Source organism: Podarcis pityusensis (genome assembly GCF_964106645.2).
Source record: "Podarcis pityusensis genome assembly, chromosome: 9".
In the NCBI taxonomy this organism is placed as follows: Eukaryota; Metazoa; Chordata; class Lepidosauria; order Squamata; family Lacertidae; genus Podarcis; species Podarcis pityusensis.
In genome coordinates, this window is record NC_138034.1 from 7,375,010 (window position 1) to 7,387,073 (window position 12,064).

A 12,064-nucleotide genomic window follows, 5' to 3' on the forward strand; every position below is an offset into this window, starting at 1 on the left:
ACATCAGCCATAAATGAACACACACACACCCAACCTCTCTCCCAGAAGATGTTTGTGTACATATTTTATGTCTGTACAGTCGTACCTTGGTTTTCGAACAGCTTAGTTCTCGGATGTTTTGGCTCCGGAACGCCACAAACCCAGAAGTGATTGCTCCGGTTTGCGAACTCCTTTTGGAAGCCAAACATCTGGAACGGGGCTTCCGTGGCTTCTGATTGGCTGCAGGGGCTTCCTGCAGCCAATCAGAAGCTGCACTTTGGCTTCCGAACGTTTTGGAAGTCAAACGGATTCCATTCGACTTCCAAGGTACGACTGTATTCGGAAGAAAATTAAGAGCTTAAAATCATCTACATTTTTCTCTCATGGGTGAGTTCCTGTTGCTCTGGAGGTCTCATTCTATGACCCAGCAGAGCAGCAAATGGCCCTACAGAACACCAGGGTGTTGGGATAAACTCAGGCCAAATCTTTATTGACTGTAGCAGGAAGGGTAAGGTTTGGCATGGCACTAGGACCACCATCCACTTGTCCCTTACTGGTGGAATGGGATCTGCTGGGGCTGGACCATGCCCAAATCTGTTCCATGTGAGTCACCCAGTGCTGAACCCTGTCATGGTGCAAGCTGGTAAAGTCACACTGGGCAATCGGGGTGAGGGTTCCAGCCAAGCAGAGACCCCAACCTGAGCATGGGTCATGCCATGTCCAATCCTTCCCTCAGGCCCTGGATGGTGAACCATCCCACCCCCCTTTCACTACATGGCCAGTGCCAGTTCTGCCCATATACATACACAGCGTTATTCCTCCTAACAGAAGGTAGCCAGAAGGTTTCACTGAGGCGAAAAAGCCCCAGCTGAAAATGCTGGCAGCGTTAAGATAAACTCAACAGGGTAAATAATTTTTGATGGATGTAAAAGTGGAAAACTGATTTGACTGGTTATAGTAAAATATGCAGGAACGTATGATACATAAAATGAACCTTGGAAAGGGAAGAAGGGAAGTCATTGGATATGTTAAAGTTTGTAAAACGTTTATTTTGAAATGTGAAATTGAAAACTTAATAAGAATTATTATAAAACAGCCCCAACCGAGGGCCAATCAGGTTGAGAGGGGGGAAATTCTTTCCAGCACTGTCAACCAGTGACCCACTGACAGCTTTAACTCAAGAGTGGGAGGGTGGGAAGCTTGCGGGGCAAAATGACCCCCAACTCTTGAAGGGGGGCATTATATAGACTTCTTCTCTACTCTCCCTCCTGTGAGGCACCACAGGAGCCAAGATGTGGGAGGAAATTTTCCCCGGTTGCCGCTTTGTGGCCACACCAAATTTGCCCAGCATGGATTGTGCCTGGAATTTTTGGCTTCTATTCTCTGCCAAAATCAGAAGAACACAGTTGACATGTTGATAGTGGACTGAGGCCCCTCGTGCTATATCCTCCGTGAATATGTTTGCCAGGTTGGAAAGTGTTCTTGAATGCCTCTCATTTGCTTGGACAGAGGTGTGGGCAGTGTTGAAACATGCGGCTGCAATGTAGCCTTTTGTAGAAAAGTCAGCAGCTACACCCATTGCTCTGTCCAAATTTGTCTGTGCCCTGCCCATCCCTGGCATTCAGACGGCAGAAATTACTCACAAGGAAACATGTTCTTCGGGCTGAAAAATGTTCCCTGCCCGGTGCCAACTGAATTCCCCCTTTATTGGAAACTGAAACAGTTGTTTTCCCCCAAAGAACTATAAAGCTCAAAAAAGGATATCTGCTCAATGCAATGACAAGCATCTTTTCGATGTGGAGAAAACTGTGTCAGGTGTTTTTTGTTTTTGTTTTGTTTTCTCATTAGGCTTGATTCAACCCTAGCTTTCTCCTTGAAATTTAAACTCTGAAATCGATCCAAGAACTAGAATCTTGACACTTGGTCGCTGCAATGACATACTGTGGTATTTCAGAGATAAGGATGTGTGTAGTTGTGGTATTATAGTGAACCAAGTGAGGGAAAAGATGTGTTGGAGAGAGAAACACCCTCCTCTATTGAATAGTTTCAATATATATTGCTTCCAAAAAACTGGAACAAACATTATTTCCTTTAGTAAAATAAATATACAATCCATATGTCTGTATGAGGGTGGGAAGGTGGAGATATTGCTTTGTTTTGTTATTGTTGTTGTTGTTTATTTTGTGTTTTCATCTTGTATTTTTATGTTGTGAACTGCCCTGAGATCTATAGATGAAGGGCAATAAATAAATTCAATAAAGAAGAAGAAGAAGAAGAAGAAGAAGAAGAAGAAGAAGAAGAAGAAGGTATGTATATTTTAGGATATTTGTGTTTGTGTATGTGTATAACATTTGTGTATGTGTACACACACACATACACACATGTATATGACCAATGTAGGCCATAAGCTGCTCCTGTAAGAGGGAAGTAAGGTAAAGGTAAAGGTAAAGGGACCCCGACCGTAAGGTCCAGTCGCGGATGACTCTGGGGTTGCGGCGCTCATCTCGCTTTATTGGCCGAGGGAGCCGGCGTACAGCTTCCGGGTCATGTGACCAGCATGACTAAGCCACTTCTAGCAAACCAGAGAAGCGCATGGAAATGCCATTTACCTTCCCGCCGGTGTGGTACCTATTTATCTACTTGCACTTTGACATGCTTTCGAACTGCTAGGTTGGCAGGAGTTGGGACCGAGCAAGGGGAGCTCACCCCGTCGCGGGGATTCGAAACGCTGACCTTCCGATCTGCAAGCTCTAGGCACTGTGGTTTAGACCACAGCGCCACCCGCTGAGGGAAGTGGAGAATTTTAATTTACCGTTTTGCTCTTACTCCCTGCACACAACTGGTGACTATGAGCCCAGCTTCTTCAAGCCAAGAATAGCCCAGTTTTAGCTCCTTCAGTAGCAAGATTCCTTCCGTAACCAGAAGGAATCAAGGGGACTATTGCCTTGGGTATACAAAGCAGGCAGCTTGTTCCCAACTCCAGCCTTCCCCATTGCAAGGCATCAGTCCTTGCTGAATCCTATTAGCATAATTTGATTGGAAAAGTGGCAGCCTAGCTATTTCTTCCATTAAGTTCATGGTCTTGCCCATCATTCAACCAATCCCTCTGAACATGTGCACTCACAGCATACAGCAACTTAAGGCTAACTAATTCATGTATAACCTTGAGAATGCCTTAGGGGGAAGGTGTTGGGCAGGCACTGTGTACCCATTCAAGGGCAAATGATGGGGTACGCTGCCACCTAGAAAACACGATACCAGGAGCCAATGTGGGAATTGGAACAGCTAGGCAATCACCCGTAATTCTTTCCTTATGCCCTGGCACACTTAGATTCTGTTGGTTGGAAGGATCTAGCAGTATGTTTCAAACAAATAAACACTATAGATGGATTTGTGATATGATTACTACAAGAGGCAACTGCTAAAACAGCAAGGGGTCAAGAAAACTCAGCTTTTCTTTTTTACGGCTTTCAAAGACTCCAGCTTTATGCATGCAACGCATAACACAGACTGCACAGCAATTATCTCAAAACATGGCAAAAAAAAATGGGGGGTGAGGATAAGTAGAAACACAAAGAAAATAGCCTCAAAAAGTAGAAAAGGAGGAATTATTCTGCCATGTAGTAATTATTGAGTGATGTTTAATTATTGGGACTTTGCTGAAATGAAAAGGAATAGGCACGAGCCTATCCCTGGAAACAGTAGCAATTTATTACTTCTGGCAAATGCAATTTCTGTCTAGAAAATTATGCAAGGAATGTCAGATAACAGTTTTGTCATGTAACAGGGACAGAAAATGAGTGGCAGAGACTTGCAATGGTTTTGTCCAACAATGGAAGCAGGTACAAAAAGCAAGAACGATGGCTGCTGGTATGCGATCTTTGGAAATCCCAGAATATGCCTTGCCAGGGGAGTCCCAGTCTTTGCGCTGAAGGCAAGCATCTGCATTCCCCAGGATTAAGATGCATGTATACATTAAGAAAAATTGGATTTGGATGTAGAAGAAGTCCAAAGAGTGGTCAGTTTCAAACAGCAGCAAGGTGCCTGGTTGCAATTGCGGAAAAGATTTGAGTTTAAGCACTACCATGGGAACAAACATGGCTGATAATTTTATGCAGTACCCCAGTTACTATTTGATTCTTTGGTGCAATAGCTAACCTGTAAGTGTCAGTGCCTTAAATAAGAAACCACTCACAATTAAGTTGTTTTCCCCCACAGCTGTTTTTATTTTGTTTATTTGGAGGGGCATATGTACAGGGGTTTTTTTTTTGGGGGGGGGGGAATAAAATAAGTGTCTGTCCATGAAATGAGAAGAATGAGCACTAATAATTATTTGAGGAACTGGGGAAAATCCCACCCTAATGGAAGTGTAACATCTGCTTCTTCCTCATGAACAATGCATGGGGCCACTTTATAATAATAATAATTTATTATTTATACCCCGCCCATCTGGCTGGGTTTCCCCAGCCACTCTCGGCAGCTTCCAACAAAATATTAAAATACAATGGTCTGTTAAACATTAAAAGCTTCTCTAAACAGGGCTGCCTTCAGGTGTCTTCTAAAAATCTGGTAGTTGTTTTTCTCTTTGACATCTGGTGGGAGGGCGTTCCACAGGGCGGGTGCCGCTACCAAGAAGGCCCTCTGCCTGGTTCCCTGTAACTTTACTTCTCGCAGTGAGGGAACCGCCAGAAGGCCCTCAGCGCTGGACCTCAGTGTCCGGGTAGAACGATGGGGGTGGAGACACTCCTTCAGGTATACTGGACCGAGGCTGTTTAGGGCTTTAAAGGTCAACACCAACACTTTGAATTGTGCTCAGAAACGTACTGGGAGCCAATATAGATCTTTGTGATGATGCAGCCATTAGTCAAGGAAATAAAAGGGGAGGTTTCACACATTCCTTTGAAAACAAAAACTGATGAAAGACACAAATTTGAAATGAATGGGAGCAATGCAAGGGCGCAGTTGCTTCTCCCAGCCATTTATATATGGGGCTTGTGTAGGGAAACTTAAAAATACCCTTCCCTTGGACACGACCACAATCTGCACATTCATGGCAGCAGAAAAGAGCAAGCTTGCTGTTTTGGTACTATTGAGAATGTGCTTTGAGACCCGAATACATTAAACTGCTCCTGTGTCTTGCCACACACACACACACATCATCATCATCATCATCATCATCATAATACAAGGGATAAGACTGGAAAATATATTTCACTTGAATGCCCTGATCGACTTGTAGCTAAATGATTGGGTATCCTATGCAAAGTATATTACACTCCCTCTTATGAAATTGACAGCCATCCGCTATAAAACAAAGCATTTGTTTCTGAAAATGTAACTATTCGAAAGCTTGGTGGAATTCTTAGGGTGCGGGAATTCCCTGAATGGCTTGGGGAGGTGCACTTACCATAGCAGTTGTTTCCTCTGTCTCTTTTCCCCCACTTTAAACTGTGAAAAGAAAAGAAAAGTATTTTTACCGCTATTTATGGCGGTGGCTGCCCAGTGGCCCTTTGCCAGACTGCCCCTAGAATAACCCTACATCACATAGTGTCATCCCAGGGGCAATCTGAGGGCAGAAATAGCAGACGAGAAACACCCGGCTGCTGCCAAAGGCAGAACAGGCAGCGGCAAAAATACTTGATTTTCTTTCTTTTCTTCTAAAAGCAGCTTAAAGAGAGAGGAAACTGCTGCCATGTGCTGCCATGGGAAGCATGTCTCTCTGAAATCATCCTAAGAATTTCAATTCCACCCTGAAAACTGATAAAATGTACCTTCCATTTAACTACCTGTGGATGGGGGGGTAGATTTTGGGGGGGGGGGTGTCGCTCTACAAATTTTCTAAGTACCAATGAAAACGTGACATGAAAAACATCGAGACTAGCATCTCTGTGCTTTAAGAAACATTACATTCTTAGCGGTCATGTGTGAGACGTATCTGTTTAACAGGATTCTCATCTTTACAAGGAAATCACATCCAAATTTTGATTCCAATTGCTGGCTAGTTTCAATTTCAAGCTTATGTGGCAGAAATCAGAAAACAGATTAATAGCGCAGTCAAAACAATCACAAAAAATGATGCTACGTTTGCAATGTGTTGAAGCAGCATCAGAAATGTCTGAGCAATTGCTATGGAAATTATTGTTAGCAATTTATTAATCTTGTTTGTGTTTCGCTGAGAGTGTTACATAACCTATAGTGCCTACAATAAAATATAAATCACAAAACACAACTGCGGGGGGAGGTGGGGGGAAATTCTTTGCAAACTCTCATTCTCAGCACTTGTGGGCATGTGTTCTGTTCTGCCAACTGGCTCTGAAATTGCTACCTTCCCAGTTCTCCTTCTCTGCAGTGCTGCACAAACACGGCAGATTATTCTTACTGAGCATGCTTCATCTTTTCCCGTCTCCACAGTCTTGGGCTGTCAATCACCTGTCAGCCCTCACCACATCAGCAAAATGAACACCAATACACTGTCAGCACAGCAGCTGATGAGACTGTGCTAAGGACTGTCAATCAAGCTTGCTTCTTTTATCTGTTCTGGAAATATTTTGTCTCTGAGAAACAAAGGACCTGGTCAACAGTGGATCAGAGTCTAGCATTTACTCTTGTACAATGATTAGGAAACTCTTAACATGTTTTTCTTCCATGAAAAATGATGTTTTATTATTGGGATAACTGCAGATTTCTTCTCCGTACCTTATCGTAGGTCCTTTTTTGCATACATAATTATTTCTTTGAACCACCAGAGTGCAACAAATGAAGTAAAATTGCGTTTAGGCAATGATTTAACATTTAAGATCTATTGTTTAGGAAAACATTGCCTAAGCCATGGGATAATTTCTCATTTATCCCAGCAATCCACCAAAATGGATCGCTATTATTTCCATTTAACCATGGAGAATCTGGAGTTGTGAAGGGAGTGCTTTGCCAAAAGCTAATATGGGTATCCATTGCTGAGGGGCTTTTGTTTCTAATAATTTTTTTGGATAAATTGAGGCATTGAAATAGTCACTTTTCCAGTGGCTTGCAGTAAAAATCAACTTCAAGGGATCTGATGTAGATGGTGGTAAATCGGAAGATAATTTATTCCTTGCAGTCCTCTGCAATGAGATACGAATGAGACAACTTACAGAGGAGGTCCACATGGGAAGGCAAGTCAGTAAAAGAATTGGTGAGATGGGTTTGGGCACAATGCAAACCCTGTATAGAAATGGTGGGAGGGGGAGAGAGGCAACCCATTGTGCCAGACAGCAGCTGGCGCAGTGGTCAGCCCAAGGTCTTGATGCCACCTCAAAAAAGGATTTGGCTGGCACCTTTAATCAGCTATCTAAATGAACATATGGGACGTGGGTGGCGCTGTGGGTTAAACCACAGAGCCTAGGACTTGCAGATCAGAAGGTCGGCGGTTCGAATCCCCGCCACGGGGTGAGCTCCCGTTGCTCGGTCCCTGCTCCTGCCAACCTAGCAGTTTGAAAGCATGCCAAAAAGTGCAAGTAGATAAATAGGTACTGCTCCGGCGGGAAGGTAAACGGCGTTTCTGTGCACTGCTCTGGTTCGCCAGAAGCGGCTTAGTCATGCTGGCCACATGACCCGGAAGCTGCCTGTGGACAAACGCCAGCTGCCTCAGCCTATAGAGCGAGATGAGTGTTCAAGCCCAGAGTCAGCCATGACTGGACCTAATGGTCAGGGGTCCCTTTACCTTTACCTTTACCTAAATGAACATATATGGCAGAGCAAAGTGCAACATTCAATGCCCAAGATTTGAGTCTCCCAGTCTCAGATTTTCTTGAAGGCAGGCATCAGTTGTGTTGGCCTTGTAATTTTTTTTTAATTGGGGGGTGGGGAGATGACAGGCACTCCCTTCACCTATGGAGGAGCTTTTCTGAAGGTTTTGTTTTGCTCAAGTTGGTGCTGTGTGTGTGTGTGTGTGTGTGTGTGTGTGAGAGAGAGAGAGAGAGAGAGATGTAATGATGATGATGTTTATACCCCGCCCATCTGGCTGGGTTTCCCCAGCCACTCTAGGCGGCTTATAGCACATTAAAAAAATGTAAAACATTAGACATTAAAAACTTCCCTAAACAGGGTTGCCTTTAGATGTCTCCTAAAAGTCAGATAGTTGTTTATTTCCTTGATATCTGGTGGGAGGGAGTTCCACAGGGCGGGCACCACTACCGAGAAGGCCCTCTGCCTGGTACCCTGTAACCTCACTTCTTGCAGGGAGGGAACCGCCAGAAGGCCCTCAGAGCTGGACCTCAGTGTCTGGGCTGAATGATAGGGGTGGAGACACTCCTTCAGGTATACTGGGCCAAGGCCATTTAGGGCTTTAAAGGTCAGCACCAATACTTTGATTTGTGCTCAGAAATGTACCAGGAGCCACTGGTGCCCACTTCCAGTTACCAGTCTATCTGCTGCATTCTAGATTAGTTGTAGTTTCCAAGTCACCTTCAAAGGTAGCTCCACATAGAGTGCATTGCAGTAGTCCAAGCGGGAAATAACCAGAGCATCCACCACTCTGGTGAGGCAGTCCGTGGGCAGGGAGGGTCTCAGCCTGCGTACCAGATGGAGCTGGTAGACAGCCGCCCTGGACACAGAATTGACCTGCACCTCCATGGACAGCTGTGAGTCCAAAATGACTCCCAGGCCACGCACCTGGTCCTTCAGGGGCCATGAATGGTGTATGCTTGTGTAGAAGGTATGTTTGTGTGCTCTGCTTAGAAACAGACAGATCTCACTCTCCCTGTATTTATACAAGGATACTAACCGAGATCACAAACATGACAACTAAGGCTGCAATCCTACATGCCCCTATTTGGAAGTCCTATATGGAATTTACTGAATAAATAAGCTTATTTTGTTCTTAAGTCATATATAAATGAATAATTAGATCACTGAAGCACTGGACAAGTAGTTCCTGAGCAAAATTGTGTTTGTGGAGGAGATGGAAAATAAATGTCTTTGCTTTACATTTTCAGAGGCTTTTTTTAAAAAAAATCACAATTTGAGAACTATGTATTTTGCGGAGCTCTGATAGTTGAAGGCCATAACAATACATAACATAACATAACATAACATAACATAACATAACATAACATAACATAACATAACATAACATAACATAACATAACAACATACAAATATCTAGGCGCTGGTGATACAGAGAATGGAATCTCTTAGGTTATAGTACCCATAGAAATTTCACAATGCTAAATACAATGCATGAGTTCTTGTAGCGTTTATAATGCTTAACCAAAGAGCATGATATTTTTCTCCATGGTTCCTTTTTAAACATGTACTATTTTTTTTTTAAAAAAACTTATTTAAATTGTAAAAATAAAAATGTTTTTATCCACTGACAAGTTAAGATGCAGTCCTAATTCTGTCAAGGCAGCATCAGGACTTAATGGGGAGGTGGGATATTCTGTCCCCAATATTCTGTCCCCAATATTCTGTCCCCAATATTCTGTCTGCAACCCTGCCATTCATATGCCCCAGGGCAGGAGGGCCCCCTGAAAACCTTGTCATTTTGCCACTCCAGTTCCCAGGCTGGCCCAGAAAATAAGCCCAGATTGAGTCCCCAGAACTTGTTTTTCACCTCCACCAAGCTAAGCAGTTAGCTCCTTACCTCTCTCGCCCTGACCTAGCCACTGTGATCCACGCGACGGTCACCTCCAGACTGGATTATTGTAACTCGCTCTACGCGGGGCTGCCCTTGAAGCTGACCCAGAAACTCCAGCGGGTGCAGAATGCCGTGGCGAGACTCCTTACGGGGTCCTCGCTGCGGGATCACATTCACCCAGTGCACTGGCTCCCAGTGGAGTACAGGATCAGGTTTAAGGTGCTGATTTTAACCTTTAAAGCCCTATACGGGCTAGGACCCTTGTACCTACAGGACCGCCTCTCCTGGTATGTCCCACAGAGGAACTTATGATCTTCAAACAAAAACATCTCGGAGGTCCCAGGCCACAGAGAGGTTAGGCTGGCCTCAGCCAGAGGCAGGGCTTTTTCAGCCATGGCCCCAATCTGGTGGAACGCTCTGTCACAAGAGACTAGGGCCCTGCAGGACCTGACATCTTTCCGCAGGGCCTGCAAGATGGAGCTGTTCCACCAGGCCTTTGGCCAAGGCACAGCCTGACCCCCCTCTTTCCTTCTGTAATCCTCATAGAACTCTAGCCCAATGGTTGCCATTAATTCGATTTGAACTGATTTTATAATGAATTGATTTTAGAATGTTGTATTATTTTACTGTTGTTAGCCACTCTGAGCTCGGCTTTGGCTGGGGAGGGCGGGATATAAATAATTTATTATTATTATTATTATTATTATTATTATTATTATTATTATTGGGAGCAGGTCCAGCTTAGGATCCAGTCAGGGGCATAGGAAGGGGGTGTGGTGGGGACGGTCCGCCCTGGGTGTCATCACTGAGGGGGGTGACAAAATGCCAGGCGACACTCACCACGGGGCCTGAAGCATGCCTGAGCCACATGTCTCTCCTGGTGTGATGGCCTGGGAATCTGATTCAGAGGCTGAACCTGAGGAATCCCAGCCTGCACAAGAGTCCCCGCCTCCAAGACCGGCTGAGCCGGGGTTGGGGCTTGAACCTGAAGGGTCCTCACCTGTGCTGGATCCTCAGGTGCAGGCATCAGCTGAGGCTGCTCTGGCTCCTGAGGTGATGGAGGACCCATTGCCTGCAGGTGCTCCTCTCCCAGCCCTGTCAGGGGAAGGTGAGGTTGCCTCTGGGTCAGGTAACCCTCCAGCCTCTCCTGAGCTGCAGAGGCTCACGGCAGAGAGGCAGAGGGAACTAAGTTCTCGCAGGAGTGCTCACCTCCAGGCCAGGAGAGGTGAGTCACCTGTGGACAGGGGCCGCCCTGTGCCTCAGGGCAGATAAAAGCCGGTCAGCCTAGTCCCAGGTTGCGGGAGCAACATTGTTGGCAACCTGTTCCTGCCGGCACCCTGTCCTGCTCTTCTGCCGGAGTTCCTGACCTCACCTGACTCCTTGCCTTGGACCCTGCTTCAGCCTCCATACCACACCCTTGACCTCGGACTGGACTTGGACCACGCTGCACGGTAACTCCCCGGGACCAGCACACCTGGGAGTGACACAGTGGCTTGGGCACCTGCAGGTTCTGCGCTGCCATAAATGGTCTGCCCGCTGCCTCCCCATCAGCTGTAGGGTAGCTGAGTGGGAGGAGGCAGACAGACTCCTCGGAGGCCCCACAGAGCCTCCTGCCCCGGCTGGCCCCGCGGGCAGCTGACCCCACTCCTGGGCGCAGGGCACATGCGCCGCCCCAGGCGCCTGATCAGCTTGCTCCACCGCTGGATCCAGTGAAGCTCCCATTCCTTTCCCCATATCAGAGATTTGTGATAGCTACTACAAGTGGTGGCTTGTGCCTGCCTGCATCTAGGGCACGTGCATTAAGGGGTCGAGGGGTGCCTGGCCCCCAAGTCCTAGGAAAGGCTGCTTGAGCTGGGTGGAAGAACCGTCCCTTCTGTGGCAGAGTCGCTCTGTTGCTATGACTTAGGTATTTTACTGATTCACATCCTCATGAAACAAGGCAGATTAAAACTTACAAAGACGTGCAGCAAATGGTTGACCACAAACTTGACATGAGACAACAGTGTGACGCGGCAGCTAAAAAAGCCAATGCAATTCTGGGCTGCATCAATAGGAGTATAGCATCTAGATCAAGCGAAGTAATAGTGCCACTGTATTCTGCTCTGGTCAGACCTCACCTGGAGTACTGTGTCCAGTTCTGGGCACCACAGTTCAAGAAGGACACTGACAAACTGGAACGTGTCCAGAGGAGGGCAACCAAAATGGTCAAAGGCCTGGAAACGATGCCTTATGAGGAACGGCTAAGGGAGCTGGGCATGTTTAGCCTGGAGAAGAGGAGGTTAAGGGGTGATATGATAGCCATGTTCAAATATATAAAAGGATGTCACATAGAGGAGGGAGAAAGGTTGTTTTCTGCTGCTCCAGAGAAGCGGACGCGGAGCAATGGATCCAAACTACAAGAAAGAAGATTCCACCTAAACATTAGGAAGAACTTCCTGACAGTAAGAGCTGTTTGACAGTGGAATTTGC

At 45.9% G+C, this 12,064-nt stretch overlaps 2 protein-coding genes across 7 annotated transcripts in view; both read right to left on the bottom strand.

The window, feature by feature from the left end:
• The window catches only part of LDB2 (LIM domain binding 2), a 233,241-nt gene that overhangs the window by 120,644 nt on the left and 100,533 nt on the right, over positions 1-12,064 (bottom strand). Inside the window, exon 3 of one of the 6 annotated variants that reach the window (XM_081020135.1) lies at positions 5,387-5,427. The exons of the other annotated variants lie outside the window; for them this stretch is intronic. Within the exon in view, the coding sequence (XP_080876261.1) occupies positions 5,387-5,427 (41 nt within the window). The remainder of the gene's footprint in view (positions 1-5,386; positions 5,428-12,064) is intronic. 6 annotated transcript variants of the gene reach the window in all.
• Positions 1-12,064, bottom strand: part of LOC308484922 (uncharacterized protein) — a 119,202-nt gene that overhangs the window by 33,816 nt on the left and 73,322 nt on the right. The gene's annotated exons all lie outside the window — the stretch shown is intronic.